This window comes from Acinonyx jubatus, chromosome E4 (genome assembly GCF_027475565.1).
Source record: "Acinonyx jubatus isolate Ajub_Pintada_27869175 chromosome E4, VMU_Ajub_asm_v1.0, whole genome shotgun sequence".
Classification (NCBI taxonomy): Eukaryota; Metazoa; Chordata; class Mammalia; order Carnivora; family Felidae; genus Acinonyx; species Acinonyx jubatus.
Genome location: NC_069395.1, coordinates 9,330,636 through 9,346,671, shown reverse-complemented (window position 1 = coordinate 9,346,671; position 16,036 = coordinate 9,330,636). Strand labels below are relative to the sequence as shown.

The 16,036-nt window shown below is 49.9% G+C and overlaps 1 protein-coding gene across 2 annotated transcripts in view; it reads right to left on the bottom strand.

Moving 5' to 3' along the window:
* The window catches only part of UCK2 (uridine-cytidine kinase 2), a 78,012-nt gene that overhangs the window by 40,619 nt on the left and 21,357 nt on the right, over positions 1–16,036 (bottom strand). The window contains exon 1 of one of the 2 annotated variants that reach the window (XM_027075028.2): positions 8,515–9,070. The exons of the other annotated variant lie outside the window; for it this stretch is intronic. Within the exon in view, the coding sequence (XP_026930829.1) occupies positions 8,515–8,580 (66 nt within the window). The 5' untranslated portion in view covers positions 8,581–9,070. Of the gene's footprint in view, positions 1–8,514; positions 9,071–16,036 lie in introns of those variants that run through there. 2 annotated transcript variants of the gene reach the window in all.

Below are 16,036 nucleotides of genomic sequence, written 5' to 3'. Positions count from 1 at the left end.
ATTCCTGCAGAAATGGCATGGAGAGCCAGTGGCTCCCTTTTTTCTGTGGGAGAAGTTTAAAAAGGCAATAGAATATAGGCCTATCTTTTTATATGAGAAACATAAAGAACATATAAATGAGGCTGAGAAAGAACTCCAAGCCCCCACCCCCACAAAACAAGAGAAAATGTAAACAGCAGTTCTAGTGTTTATGCCTGTGGGGCCGGCGGGGGGGGGGGGGGGGTCTTCCTGTGCATGGCCACCCCCAACAGCCGGCTGCATCTGCGACCCAGCTGTCCTGGGAAGCCACTCGCAGTGCTACCAACAGTGAGCACGAAGAGATCTGCCCACCAGGCATGAGTATGAAAAATGTTCATCCTTCTAACCGATAATTCAACTTTTAGGAGTCTATCCTAAGGGAATAAATTAAAGCGGAACAGAACGTCCATCATCGCAAAACCCTTAATGTCAACAATGAGAGGGGTGGGATTTGTGAAATAAATCTTAGTACAGTGGGTTAAGCACCTGCCTCTTGGTTTAGGCTCAAGTCATGATCTCGCAGTTCATGGGTTCGAGCCCCACATCGGGCTCTGCACTGACAGCTACAGAGCCTGCTTTAGATTCTCTGTCTCCCTCTCTCTCTCTCTCTCTGCCCTTCCCCCGCTATCTCTCTCTCTCAAAAATAAATAAATAAACATTTAAAAAATAAAATAAAATAGGGGGGCCTGGGTGGCTCAGTCGGTTAAGCGTCCAACTTCGGCTCAGGTCATTATGTTGCGGTTTGTGAGTTCGAGCCCCGCATCGGGCTCTGTGCTGACCGCTCAGAGCCTGGAGCCTGCTTCGGATTCTGTGTCTCCCTCTCTCTCTCTGCCCCTCCCCCTCTCACACTCTGTCAAAAAATGTTAAATAAACATTTTTAAAAATTAAAAAGTAAAATAAAAAATAAAATAAATCTTGGCACACATAAAATGCTACCTAGTCCAATTTACACAGAATATTCATTAGGGAATATGCTCAGGGAAATGCTCAGGACCCAATAACTTTAAAAAAGTATGACATAAAACTATTTTTTTTCTCAGTCTTGTCCAAAAACCAAATAAGTTTCATGGCTGCATACATATTAAAGTTCAAAAAGAAACAGAACAGTTTCAACAAAGGATAGGTCTTTTTTCTTCTTTACACTATTCTAATTATTTTTTTTTATAAAGTGTATTTATTTTGAGGGAGACAGAGACAGCACAAGTGGGGGAGGGGCAGAGAGAGAAAGGAAGAGAGAGAATCCCAAGCAGGCTCCGTGCTGTCAGCACAGAACTCAACACAGGGTCCGACCCCACTGTGAGATCATGACCTGAGCTGAAACCAAGAGTCAGACGCTTAACCAAATGAGCCACCCGGATGCCCCTATTCTAATTATTTTTTATACACCAAATGGCATGGCTCAAGCCGAAAGAGGTCCAACCCAAAACCCCATACACGAGATGCTGATACTCAAACAAATAAAATGACACTTGTGTCTGAAATGTCATCTAAAAAAAAAAAAAAATCAGACTGTTTACAATCCTTAAACCGGACTTCTGAGAGGAAAAGCTGTGGTCTCAGGTGAGGTTTCCCCTCTATTATCATTAGGATACATAGTGCTTGGGTGGAGATGGGAAAAATTCTGTGGTTTCCTACTCTCATTTGGCACCCCGAGCCTGACCTCTACGGATGCCAAAGAATGTACAAAAACAGGTGGATCCAGGACCAGGATATGAGAGGCCACTTACCTGGCTACTGGAAAAATCAAGGCAGGAAATGCTAAAACACAAATGACTTTGGAGTGCCTGGGAGGCTCAGTTGGTTAGTGTCTGACTCTAGGTTTCATGGTTCATGAGCTCAAGTCCCACATTGGGCTCTACGCGGAGAGTGTAAAGCCTGCTTGGATCTCTCTCTCTCTCTCTCTCTCTCTCTCCCCCTCCCATGCTTGCTCTCTCCCTCTCTCAAAATAAATAAAACAAAAACAATTTTAAAAATAATGACTTTTTTTTCATTTTTTTTAATGTTTATTTATTTTTTAGAGAGAGAGACACAGCATGAGTGGGAGAGGGGCAGAGAGAGAAGGAAACACAGAATCCGAAGCAGGCTCCAGGCTTCGAGCTGTCAGCACAGAGCCCAATGTGGGGATCGAACCCATGAACCATAAGATCATGGCCTGTGCTGAAGTTAGACACTTAACCAACTGAGCCACCCAAGAGCCCCAATAGATGACTTTTTCGAACACAAGCAACGTGACTGTCATATTTAACAAATGTGTAATGTAACTGACATATATCACATATACTTCCTATAGACATTTTGGAGAAACAAAACCTTTACCACAAACCAAAGCAGTCTGTAATCCAGCATCCAGGAAGACTAGATGACCTCACGTCTCCGCGACTAATATTCTGCATTTCTAGAACACCCTGTTCGAGGTTATTCAGGTTCAGCCATATCAAGGTCAATTCCAAAACTAATTTCAAGCATGCTTTTTTAGCATCTGGTTCCAGGGACGACTCCCCTTTAACTCACGGAAGGCCCTGGCTTGAAAAGAAGGTTTCTTTCTTTCCAAAATACCCTACGAGCAGTCCCTCACTTACAGACACACCGTCCTCGGAAAGTTCACTGGCTGTGCAAAAGCAGGAACACGTTTTTCCGTGCAAATGAATAACAATTAGGATCCCATGATGGCTTCTTTAAGTTTTTTAAGTTTTGTTTTATTTTGAGAGACACAGAGACCGTGCAAGTGCAGGAGGGGCAGAGAGAGAATCCCAAGCAGGCTCCCAGCCATCAGTGCAGAGCCCAGTGTGGAGCTCGAACTCACGAACCAGGAGACCATGACCTGAGCCGAAACCAGGAGTCAGATGCTTCACCGACTGAGCCACCCAGGTGTCCCCCCCACAACACAGCTTCTGATGTCAATTTGACCCATGATGCTGACAAAATACAGATAATGTGTCTACAAATAGAGAAAACAGTGCCACTGCAATTCTAAAACTTGAGCAAAAAAAGAAAACCAGTACAAGGGGGTACATGCTGGAGCTTGAGGGTACAGGAAGACTGAGGTTTCTGAAGCTTTCTTCTTCATGCCACTCACCAAAACTGGCCAACGTGGCTTGTTCAACACACAACCGGCACACCTCCTCCATGCCTCTCTCCCCGCCCCCCCCACCTGTCTGCGTGTCCTCGGAGGTGAGCCCTCAAGCGCATCGCACCTCTCAGGGTCTTAGGGTCAATGTGCAAAGCAGACCTCTGTACCAGGCACAGGAAAAGGCAGTGCCCCCTGATGGACACCCCTGGAGCCGTGCATTTTCCTATGCTGGAGCCCAGAGGCTCGCATAGAATTCCATGTTTCCTACATTCCAGATGAGGCTGAGGCAGCTGAGAACCAGACAGTAAGAACCATCTCTCAAAGTAGCCAAATGCCTAACAAGGTTCCTAATTTAATTTTTTTAATGTTTGTTTATTTTTGAGAGAGAGACACAGACAGAGGACAAGCAGGGAGGTGCAGAGGGAGAGGCAGACACTGAATCTGAATCAGGCTCCGAGCTGTCAGCACAGAGCCCGACGCGGGGCTTGAACCCACGAACTGTGAGGTCACGACCTGATCATGATGCTTAACCACTTGAGCCACCCAGGTGTCCCGCAAGGTCCCTAATTTAAATAAAACTCTGTTTATTGCTGCCTGTGGAGACTGCTCAATTACGGTTACGTTTACTTTTACACACAGATCTAACAAGCTTCTCTTCCAGATTTCAAATGAAAGGGGCAGTAACAATCGTTAGTGCCTCTGGATGACACTATTTTATTCTCAATTAAAGTTTCAGTATGTGGTCGAGGCCGCTCAGCAACATTAAGACCTGTGACACCCCACCTGGGTGGCGCCTATCAGTGGAGGCAAAGTCCCAGCCAACAGCCAGCAACCACGTGACTGAACTATTAAGGCAGTAAAAAAAAAAAAAAAAAAAAAAAAAAGCTGACCTAAGTCTCAGACTGTAGCTGTTCCATTCACAAACTGCTCCTCACGGACACCAAGGGTCCCTGGAATCCTTTTCAATCATCTGTCTCTAAAACGAGGCCTTCCAGGGGGTCAAGATGTAAAGGAGGCTTATCTGAAACATGTGGCTTGAGGTCCAGGGGGATGGGGGGGGGAGTGGTTTACTCTGGGGACCTCGTGGTCAGAAGACAGCCCCGGGGACATTTTCTGATATGGACGCTACCTTAGCAAGGGCAAGTTCACTCTTCCCGAGATGTAGCAGGACATTCCAGAGCAGGTGAAGGGCTTAGCTTCGTGGGATTTCTTCTCTGACACCACTCAGGAGGGAGCAGAGATGGAGAGAAAGAGACTGCAGGAGGGCACAGGGCAGGGGACTCTAATGTCTCATCCAGGTATTACTTTACTAAAGGATGTCTGTCAAGGCTGACGGAGTAAGTAGGACTTTCCTTCCAATCAGCAACGACCTTCAAGGGGCAGTCATTAGAGAATAAAAAGTGATGAGGGCCTCAACCCAGCTCCTTGTGTTCCCCAAGGGCCACCCGGTAATTATCGGTTTACTGAAAACGTAACACAACTTACTGACATTATAAAAGCGGGATCACGAAATTAGTATTACGCCCCCGGAGGCAGGATAGCATGATGAAGAGAAATTAGGCTCGAGTTACACACATGTGCGTTTGAATCCAGATGTGGCTAGGTGACCTTGAGCCAAGGAGTTAACCTCCTTTGGTCTAAGTTTCTTCATAAGATGGCCAGGTAGGGGACACCTAGCTTACAGGTACATAGGAAATTGTCAATAAACCATAGCTCATCCGCTTTTATTGCCTGTTGTTGATACAAATTCTATTTGGGAATTTCACTTTCACTTTTAATCCAGTTGATCCAGTCAACAGGCTGTTGTTTAGGTCTGAAGTGCAGGGGAGGGCTCAGAGATGGGACCTGACTCTCCCCGATGGGAGGAGAGACGACTGACTGACTGAGAGCTGGGACACATGTAACATGGATGGCAATAAGAGACCACAGCAGGGGCGCCTGCGTGGCACAGTCAGTTAAACGTCCGACTTCAGCCAGGTCACGATCTCACGGTCCGTAAGTTCGAGCCCTGCGTCAGGCTCTGGGCTGATGGCTCAGAGCCTGGAGCCTGTTTCCGATTCTGTGTCTCCCTCTCTCTCTGCCCCTCCCCCGTTCATGCTCTGTCTCTCTCTGTCCCAAAAATAAATAAACGTTGGAAAAAAAAAAAAAAAGACCACAGCAGAGGGCAGTTGAGCGTAACCAATCCAAGGATGGGGGCCGCGAGTCTCCAACACAGGAGGAGAGTGACAGCTAAGGGCCTCTCCCTAGACATCCCGCAAATTCCAGGACAGCCGCTGGCGTCAACCTCCACTCTCAAATTGCCAGCAGCCTCCTCAGCAGGGGGGGACGCCCCCCCCACCCCGAACACCTGTCCCAGGATGCTCCAAGTACACATGAAGAAGACCCTTTTACGAAGACCTTCCCTGTGTCCGAACTCAGTGAGCTGCTTTATTTCATTCCTCCTTCAAAACACACACTTATTAAACATGTCGTAGTTGGGGCACCTGGATGCCTCAGTCAGTTGGGCGTCTGACTTTGGCTCAGGTCATGATCTCGCAGTTCACGAGTTCGAGCCCCGTGTCGGGCTCTGTGCTGACAGCTCAGGGCCTGGAGCCTGCTTCAGGTTCTGTGTCTCCCCCCGTCTCTGCCCCTCCCACACTCATGCTCTGTCTCTGTCTCTCTTTGTCTCTCTCTCAAAAAAAAAAAAAAAAAAAAATGTCATAGCAACAGAAATAATCCCGGCAGAACTTATCCAGCAGATGCTGACCTGGAGAATTTGATTCATGGCTTACCCAACCCTTTCAACACTCACTGTGCTAACCAAACAGTCCCGGAAGGCCTCAGACAGATGGGTATAGAAAACAACACCAGGCACCTGCGTGGCTCAGTCGGTGAAGCATCCGACTTCAGCTCAGGCCATAATCTCGAGGTTCATGGGTTCGAGCCCTGCGTCGGGCTTTGCGCTGACAGCACAGAGCCTGCTTCGGATTCTCTCTCCCTCTCTGGCTCTCCCATCCACTCACACACACACTCTCACTCTCTCTCTCTCTCTCTCTCTCTCTCAAAAATAAATACACATTAAAAAAATAAGGAGGGGCGCCTAGGTGGTTCAGTCAGTGAAGCGTCCGACTTCAGCTCAGGTCATGAGCTCACGGTTTGTGAGTTTGAGCCCCGTGTCAGGCTCTGTGCTGACAGCTCGGAGCCTGGAGCCAGCTTCAGATTCTGGGTCTCCCTCTCTCTCTGCCCCTCCCCTGCTCACACTCTGTCTCTCTCTTTTTTCTCAAAAATAAATAAACATTAAAAAAAATGTTTTAATAAAGCAGGCCTTTTAATTGACTAATTAACATAAAACAGCACCAGGTCCCACAGTAACCTTTGTTGCTTTGAACACAGATGGAATGCCTAGGTCACCCTTACCTCATTGGTCACTCATCTGTTCTTACAGAAGGGTCCCTGGCTTGGCCTCTGTGAACAACTTCTCCGGGAAGGGGAGGGGAGGGAGGGGAGGGAAGGGGGAGAGAAGGGGAGGGAAGGGGAGAGGAGGGAAGGGAGGGAGAGGGGAGGGGAGGGGAGAGGAGGGAAGGAAGGAGAGGGAGGGAAGGGGAGAGAAAGGATGGGAAGGAGAGGGGAGGGAAGGGAAGACAAGGGAAGAGAACAGAAGGGAGGGAAGGGGAGAGAAGGGGAGAGAAGGGGAAGGAAGGGGAGGGAAGAGGAGGGAAAGGGAGAGGAGGGAAGGGAAGGAGAGGGGAGGGGAGGGGGAGGGAAGGGGAGAGAAGGGGAGGGAAGGGGAGAGAAAGGAAGGGAGGGAGAGGGGAGGGGAGAGGAGGGAAGGGAACGGAAGGGAGGGAAGGGGAGAGAAGGGGAAGGAAGGGGAGGGAAGAGGAGGGAAAGGGAGAGGAGGGAAGGGGAGGGAAGGGGAGAGAAGGGAAGGGAGGGAGAGGGGAGGGGAGAGGAGGGAAGGGACCAGAAGGGAGGGAAGGGGAGAGAAGGGGAAGGAAGGGGAGGGAAGAGGAGGGAAAGGGAGAGGAGGGAAGGGGAGGGAAGGGGAGAGAAAGGAAGGGAGGGAGAGGGGAGGGGAGAGGAGGGAAGGGAACGGAAGGGAGGGAAGGGGAGAGAAGGGGAAGGAAGGGGAGGGAAGAGGAGGGAAAGGGAGGAGAGGGGAGGGGGAGAGAAGGGGAGGGAAGGGGAGGGAGGGAGAGGGGAGGGGGAGAGAAGGGGAGGGGAGGGGAGAGGAGGGAAGGGAAGGAGAGGGGAGGGAAGGGAGGAGAACGAAGGGGAGAGGAGGGGAGAAGGGGAGGGGAGGAACATTCCTACAGCACAGGTGCAAAGTCTCTGTCCGGAAAGCTCCCTCCTGCATACAGGTGGTCCTCTCCTGGGCTGAGGGCCGAGCACCAGGCAGGGAGTCAGCACGGGAACTGCAGAGGGAAAGCGCTCCCGGGAGACAGGGCTGGCCTGGTGGTGGCCCCTAACCCTTTAATGCCAAGGCCAACAGGGACTGCCTAAGGCAGAAGCTAAGAGGTGGACTGGAGAAAGGAAGCTGGGGGCGGGTGGGGGGGAACAGAATGACAGTCAGATGACGGCCAGGCGGCAGGTGAGGGACACGTGGTGCCGCAGCAGGGCATCATCAAACACCTCGGCTGGGCACACGGGCCTGTCGCGCTGTCCCTGACTCTCACCCCTGCTACCAACCGGCTGGGACCACGCGCTACTCTTCCCAGCTCTCCAGTTCCGCCCGGAACGTCCCCACCGCCTCCCCAACCTGGCTACCTCCTGCTCATCCCCCCGACCCCAGTTCGGGCATCACCGCAGTCACCTGCCTGCCTTCTCCAGCTACTCACCCCTGCAATTCTGTCTCCGGCCGGGTGTTCCCGACGTGCACTGCAGTACATGTGACGCCAAGTTTACTCAACTGCCCAGCCACCGCTCCTATCCTTTATCTGTCCTCCCCTGTGGCCTTCCTCGTCTCAGTGCACCAAGTTCCAGGGATGTAACGGGCACTCTGGGTTTGCCAGAGCAATTAGTGACGCGGGTGGTACCTCGGACCGCAGTTTGCCTACTGTTCCGAAGGAGCCTCATTAGCTCATCAGCTTCATAGCCAGGGGGCTCCGAGAGAACAGGGGTCAAGTGCCAAGTGTGCTTAAGAAAGACACCGTCATTCCCGACCTTGGTTCTACGGTGTATTCAAGGACGGGAGACGAACAAGACCACCTACTTCCCATGACTGTGGTTGACCTCGGGATCCCTGAGAAAGCAGGTGTGACAGAGAGGTCTGGTAACCACTAGCTCTGAGTCCCAATGCTTTCCCAAGCCCCGAAAATGTCCCGTCTGCGGAGAATGAAGCCATGACACGCATATGACTGGCTTCTGAGTCTCTTCTGCGTCAACACAGGACCACACGTTAAAAAGAAAGCCCCAGAGCCTCTGAGGGCTGTATTCAGTATACATACATCCTTACTTCTCAGGCTCCGAATACTGGTCCCCGCTGACACCTGCGGCTGCTGAAGGAGTGACATTTGACTCCGGGAGTGGTTTCCGATTGATTTATCTATTAAAGCCTCCAGGCTCCCGCCAGAGGAGGCCAAAGCTGGAGTTTGGAAGGTTAACGGTTAAGTCGCCAGCGGGCCGACTGAAGACAAGCAAGCTGATACATGTCACAACTCCTCGTTTGCTCACTGAAGTCATTCCAAGTCTCTTTCCCTAAGAGACACCCCCTCTGGCCAGCTGCAAGATAAATAAATACACACAAGAATGTCAACTAAGAAATTAACGCTAAGCCTTGTGGGTGGAGTGGTTGAAAAGAAGAAGATTTGTTTCCAAGTCTTTAAATCAGCTCATTACAAGTTATTTAAGGGGGGAAAAATACATAAAAACAACCAACAAAACTCACCTGATACCTAAACTGTCCAGTATTAGGGATACAACAGGCACTTAATATTTGCGGAATAGCTGAATGCATTAAACATAAGGTGCCTACTACGTCAGTGGACCCCAATCAGCTTAGGAGAAACCAGGTTTCAAACAGGAGATTGAGAAGTGGCTTTGTCACCTGCTAGCTGTGTGAGCATGCCTTAAAACGCTTCATTCTGAAGCCTTGGTTTTATCACCTACTGTAAGTGGAAATGGTTACACACGTTAGAGAATATGTAACACACTGTTTGGAACATGTCACATATTGTAACATATTGTTTAGAACACAAAGCGCACAATACCCTCCGTAGGTCACACAGACACCGCTTTCCCACGTCACCACATTCTTTCCCAGTCACCACATTCTCATACCAGGGCGCCTGGGTGGCTCAGTCTGTTAAGTGTGTGACTTGGGCTCAGGTCATGGGTCATCTCAAGGTTTGCGAGTTCAAGCCCCACATCAGGCTTGCTGCCATCCCGCCTGTCAGCACAGAGCCCGTTCCGATCCTCTGACCCCCTCTCTGCACTTGCCCTGTTGGTTCTTTCTCTCCCTCCCTTTCTCTCTCTCGCAAAATAAATAAATCCGCTTAAAAACTAAAATAAACTGAAAAAGCCATTTTCGTACCTATTTTCACATTTCACGCTCTCAACACCCAGGTGCCACAGACACCTTCCTCCGCTTTCCAGAAAGGATCAGAGATCGTGGAGGGGAGTCCACTTACACTAGGGCACACCCAGAGTCTGAGCGGGAACAGACGCACGGTGTTCCAACCCCCCTACCGTGACTCCTGCCGGTGCCCCGTGCCGGCCGGGACAAGGACACGGCGTCCCCCCTGCCCGGGCTAGCTCTGGGCCCTCCACCCTCACCTCTGCACCCACCAGCTGTCCCGGAAACCCCCATGTTCTACGTCACAGGCGGCTCCCGCTTCTGCACACGACGGGCTTTCAGCACGCGCCCCGAAGCAAGGTCCAAAGAGCACAGGTCCTACTGCCCCGCGTGTTCCGACATCGACACGAAGTTCAGCTGACAGAGGCGACGTGGGCCCCAGTCAGGGCAGAGGCTTGCCATGGAAGATGCAGGGAGTGGGAAGGGTCTGAACGGGTAAGTGACAGCACCTAGGCATGGTGGGGTCTGGGTCTGTTGAACCGTGTTCTGAAACAAGACGGCAAGGATGTAGGTGTGCTGCTGTATATGAGAGCCTGATGTGGGGACATCTCGGCTGCAAAATACATGGCGATTTGGACAAGGACTAGAAATAGGCATTTGTGGAAGGAATTCAGGAAGCCTGACTCACGGCAACCAACCTTCACACGGTACGGTCTACTGCTTCCGGAAAGAAGTCCTAAGGAGAGCTAAGCTGGACCCTGCCAGTTACAATCTACGTCACTCCAGAGATGAAGAACGTCCTTTTCATGTGTCTTACAAATGCCCATCCAACCAAGGGAGAACAGTTCAAAACAGGCTCCACACATTCCGCACCGCTTCCTGGAAAAAATGGCGATCCCCATCTTCCCCAGAGCGATACTCCACAGATTCTGTCCTCTTTTCAGTGTCCACGTGTTCAAGGTATTTCGCCAATTATTAGTAACACCTGTTAAAAAGAAAACCGCAGGCCCAAAATGGTGTCACTTGGGCCAGGCCAAGCCACCGAACCATGCTGAAGGCCTAACCTAACCACAGTTGCAGCCTTCTCCAGAAATGAAGTCTTAACCTGGCAGTCGGGAATTTTCTGGTAAGTGCCAACGAGGGAATGTGTCTCATGCGCCCTCTCCACCCCCCAAAGGAAGCTGAAGTCACCCACCTGATAAGACCCCCAGTCCTGCTCCTAAAAGAAGGTGACCTTGCCTGGAGCCATATTTTCTTTTGTCTTGCTAATAACTCCATTGCCTTCCCTCCTTCCTATGAAACCCTTCCATTTGGGGATGCCTGGGTGGCTCAGGCAGGTAAGCATCTGACTTTGGCTCAGGTCATGATCTCACAGTTTGTGGGTTCGAGCCCCGCATCGGGCTCTGTGCTGATAGCTCAGAGCCTGGAGCCTGCTTCAGATTCTGTGTCTCCCTCTCTCTCTGCCCCTCCCCCACCTGTGCACACATACCCTCTCTCCCTCTCTCTCAAAAATAAATATACATTAAAAAAAAAAAAAACTCCCATTTTGTGTACTACTCCTTGGAACTCCCCTCGACTTGCTAGAAGGGAGGCAGCCTGATTCATGAATTACGTAATAAAGCCACGGAGATCTTCAGATTCACTCGGTTAAATTCTTGTTCTTTAACACACCTTCGGAAGAGAACTTATCTAACTTTTCACACCCAGTTAAAATCTTAATTATGTTCTCCCTTCTTTGTTTAGGTTTGTGTGGTTTTTTTTTAATTTTTTTTTTCAACGTTTATTTATTTTTGGGACAGAGAGAGACAGCATGAACGGGGGAGGGGCAGAGAGAGAGGGAGACACAGAATCGGAAACAGGCTCCAGGCTCTGAGCCATCAGCCCAGAGCCTGACGCGGGGCTCGAACTCAAGGACCACGAGATCGTGACCTGGCTGAAGTCGGACGCTTAACCGACTGCGCCACCCAGGCGCCCCTAGGTTTGTGTGTTTTTGAGAGAGAGAGAGAGAGAGAGAGAGAGAGAGAGAGAGACAGTGCATGAGTAGGGGAGGGGCAGAAAGAGAGAGAGGGAGACCCAGAATCCAAAGCAGGCTCCAGGCTCTGAGCCATTGGTACAGAACCTGACGTGGGGCTCGAACTCACAAACCTCAAGATCGTGACCTGAGCCAAAGTTGACACTTAACCGACAGAGCCACCCCGGTGCCCCTTTCCTTATGTTCTCTTAAAGTAGGGTTTAGTACGCGTTGGGGATCTGCAGGAAAAACAGAAGCACAGAGGAAAGAGTTTGAGAACTGGAGTAAAGAAAATAAGGTATTATTTACAGGCTAGGAAAGATGTGGTGTAGTAAAAGCTAAACGGAGAGCTGCTTCAGCGTGAAAGGCAGAACCAAAATCAACATAAACATAGGGAAAGACAGACTTCTTTTTTAATCTAAAGAGATTCAAAAAATACGCTAAATTAAAAACAAAAGACCGAGGCTCCTGGCTGACTTGAGTGCGACTCTTGATCTTGGAGTTATGGGTTCAAGGCCCACATTGGGTGTAGAGATTGCTTAAAAATAAAATCTTTAAGGGGCGCCTGGGTGGCTCGGTCGGTTGAGTGGCCGACTTCGGCTCAGGTCATGATCTCGCGGTCCGTGAGTTCGAGCCCCGCGTCGGGCTCTGTGCTGACAGCTCAGAGCCTGGAACCTGTTTCAGATTCTGTGTCTCCCTCTGTCTCTGACCCTCCCCCGTTCATGCTCTGTCTCTCTCTGTCTCAAAAATAAACAAACGTTAAAAAAAAAATAAAAATAAAATAAAGTAAAATCTTTAAGGGGCGCCTGGGTGGCTCAGTCAGTTAAGCACCCGACTCTTGATCTCGGCTCAGGTCTGATCTCGCGGTTCTGTGGGTTCGAGCCCCACATCGGGCTCTGCACTGGTGGTGTGGAGCCTGCTTGGGATTCTGCCCCCCACCCCGCAAGTACACAACTGCCCCAGTCAGGTTAGCAATGGGGACTCACACTACCTGTCAGTTCTCGTATTCTTCCAGTGATCGGGTCCTGGAGAGAAACCAGAGAAGCCAGAGCTTACCTTCCCCAGGGCAAGCTGCATGGAATCACCTGAATACAGTTAATGAACATCCTGACCAGACTGCAGCTGTCCCCCAGCCCCTAGCTGGTTCGGAGGCCAAGCCCAGTCTTCTTGTGTGCGAGGGCGCAGGTGCTCAAGCCTGCCATTGCCCTCCAAGGTGCCTGGGCAAAACGATTCCAGAACCCCCTGCCTCCCAGCTCTCCCTGGGGGCCAAAATGAAGGTGGAAGGGAAAGGGGCCTTCGCTTTCTCGCACTTTCCCAGAGACCACAGGACCCGGCTGGGCAGGCTTGTGGAGGTTCGGAACCCAAGATTCTGAGACTGTTGAGGAAGAAACTTTAAAAGATGAAACCTCTATGTTCAAGTTAACTAAGTACCACCGCTCCCATAAACAGACATTCCCAAAGCCCCGTTTACCCAGAGCCTTGGGCTCCTGTACTGATGAAGAAGAGCTCCCAGGAAGGTAACTCGCTCGTCCCCGGGTGTGAAATACTCCAGACGGAGACACAGGGCGTGGAGGGAAGGAGGAAAAGCTTCCATGACATCACTCGGACGTAAGCCCGGTAAGCACCACGTAACTGTTCTGGGACGTGGCGAGATCTCAGGTTCCCTGCCCTTCCTAGCATTTCTGGGCCGCCCTCGTCACATCGCTTACCTGCTAATCCAGTCAATCTCTCTGAGTCATGGGTGCTTGTTAATCACGCTTACTTTATACAGAAGATGACCAAGCTGCAGACGCGGATGGCTCTAGTAACTATTCAACAAAACCTGGCAGAGGCTGGATGGAGGTGTGGGGTTTAGACACCACGCCAAGAATAGAAAGGGAAGAAAAAGTACCTGGAACAAGGAAACTCTCCGTGGGGCGCCCGGGTGGCTCAGTCGGTTAAGCGACCGACTCTCGGTTTCAGCTTAGGTCACGATCTCACGGGTTCGTGAGTTCGAGCCCCACATCGGCCTCTGCCCTGAGGGTGCAGAGCCTGCTTGGGATTCCCTCTGTCCCTCTCTCTCTGCCCCTCCTTCCCTCTCTCTCTCTCTCAAAATAAATAAACTCGAAAGAAAGAAAGAAAGAAGAAGAAAGAAGAAAGAAAGAAAGAGAGTTAACAAAAAAACTCTGCTACTTATTCCAAAGGACACTTCCTGTCTAAAACTAGCTTTTCCAGTTTTCGCAAAGATTCCACATTCCCTCACTACCACCGCCCTATATAAACTGGCCACGAACATCCAACACAAAACTTTAGAGCCAAAGACGGGAAAAGGAACTATTTTTACGAAGTTAATCTCATTTTCCTCTTATCACTTTGTTTAAAACTATATACAATTAGTCCCCGGGCATTGGCTTTCTCCTCTCCCTTCTGCACCACCCAACCCCACCGCTCTGCCCGGCCCTTTTTCCTCGAAATCTCCGCGGCCAGAAAGTCCCAGACCACGTTCACTCCAGCACTAACTACCACGTGAGTGCCGGCAGTGTGGCTCCAGAGAGAAACTCTGCTTGGTTCCGGGTGCCCCCCACTTCTTCCCGGAGCCAAAACCCACCGTTTTGCCAGGCACTGCATAGACACAAGGCTTCGCCTCTCCTTGGGACTCTCAGGGCAGGCCACCCGACCTCCTCCACTGGGTTCATGGGTAAAGCACACATAAGAGCCAAACCTCAATTCTCTTTTTCCTTATCCTCTGCCCCTCCCCCACTCTGGCAAACCGCACCAAGTAAAAAGTAAATCAATATTGACATTCCAACGGTGAGAATCTGCCCAGCCCTTCTGCTGAGGGCACTTTTAAGATTCTGTCCTTCCCTATTATTCTGACTGACTTGTCATAACTGCATTCACCTGCCTTTTCCCTCACTGGGCTTATTTTGTTCCACATCGGCCGAGACAGTCCCATCACTGCGCCTTCCTAGGACCCACCGTGTAGCTAAGGCTTTCTAGCCTCAGCTGACATCAGCCTAACGGTAAGGACGTGAGGGGCAGCTGGTATCGAGACCTTTTTTGCATTTCTTTCTTGCGTTTCTTTTTTGCATTTTTTAAAATTTTTAGAGAGAAAGAGGGCACACGAGTGGGGGGAGGGGGTGGGGGGGGAGAGAAAGAGGGAGAGCGAATCTCAAGCAGGCTTTACACTCAGTGCAGAGCCTGATGTGGGGCTTGATCCTAACCACCCTGGGATCATGACCTGAGTGCAAATCCAGACTCAGGCACTCAACAGACTGAGCCACCAGGTGCCCCAAGGACCACCCATGTCTACTCCAAACTCCCCGTCTATTTAAACAGCAACGTTTCTTCTAGAAGTTTAACTCCTACCAACTCTTCTTTCTTAAAAATTAAAAAGATATATTTTTTTAATGTTTATTTATTTATTTATTTTAATGTTTATTTATTTTTGAGAGAGAGAGAGAGAGAGAGTGTGTGCAGGGGAGGGGCAGAGAGAGAGGGAGACCCAGAACCCGAAGCAGGCTCCGGGCTGAGCGGTCAGCACAGAGCCCAACGCGGGGCTTGAACCCACAAACCACAAGATCGTGACCCGAGCTGAAGTCAACACCCAACCAACTGAGCCACCCGGGTTCTGCTAACTCCTACCAATTCTTTATAAGATTCTAGAATGGTTATCCGAATGAATGAGGTGAAACCAAACATCAAAGGAGAAAAACGGGCAGGTCACAGAATAAGCCTAAAAAGACAGCAGCCACATGGCAAACTTTAACTTCACTCATAAGTAAAGGCAAATCAACAATTCCCCGTTCCATTTTTCTTCCATTCAGAACTGCAGTTCAAATGTTTGATAAGGCCCAGCAATCCCACACTCGATTCCATGACTCAGCTGTGAACGACGTTTATATGATGATAATAATGTAAAACAGTAAATGTCACTCTAACTGAACTTGATACAATTATAATAGAAGAAGAGACATGTGGGGAAGGGGAAAGTGCCAGTTAAAACCTAATGATCTACAATAGGAAGTCAATAAGGAATGCCGATATTGAGAGGGGGAAATCAGAATAATACCGTATAAATGTGATTTTTTTGAAATATGGAGACAAATAAAAGTAGAAAAGAACAAAAGAGCTGAATGTGGCTGTCTCTGGGGCACCTGCGTGGCTCAGCGGGTTAAGCATCTGACTCTTGGTTTCCGCTCAGATCATAATCTCACAGTTTTGTGAGTTCAAGCCCCACATCGGGCTCTGCACTGACAGTATAGAGCCTGCTTGAGATTTCTCTCTCCTTGTCTCTCTCGGCCCCCTCCCCGGCTCTCCCTCTCTCTCAATCAATCAATCAAATACTTAAAAATTAGAAAAAAAGAAACAAAGTGGCTGTCTCTGAAAAAAAATGGGCTGGGATGAAGGAGGGGGCCTGCAGGTTCTGGCTACAGACCTCACAGCAGGTGTAATAGTCCTAACT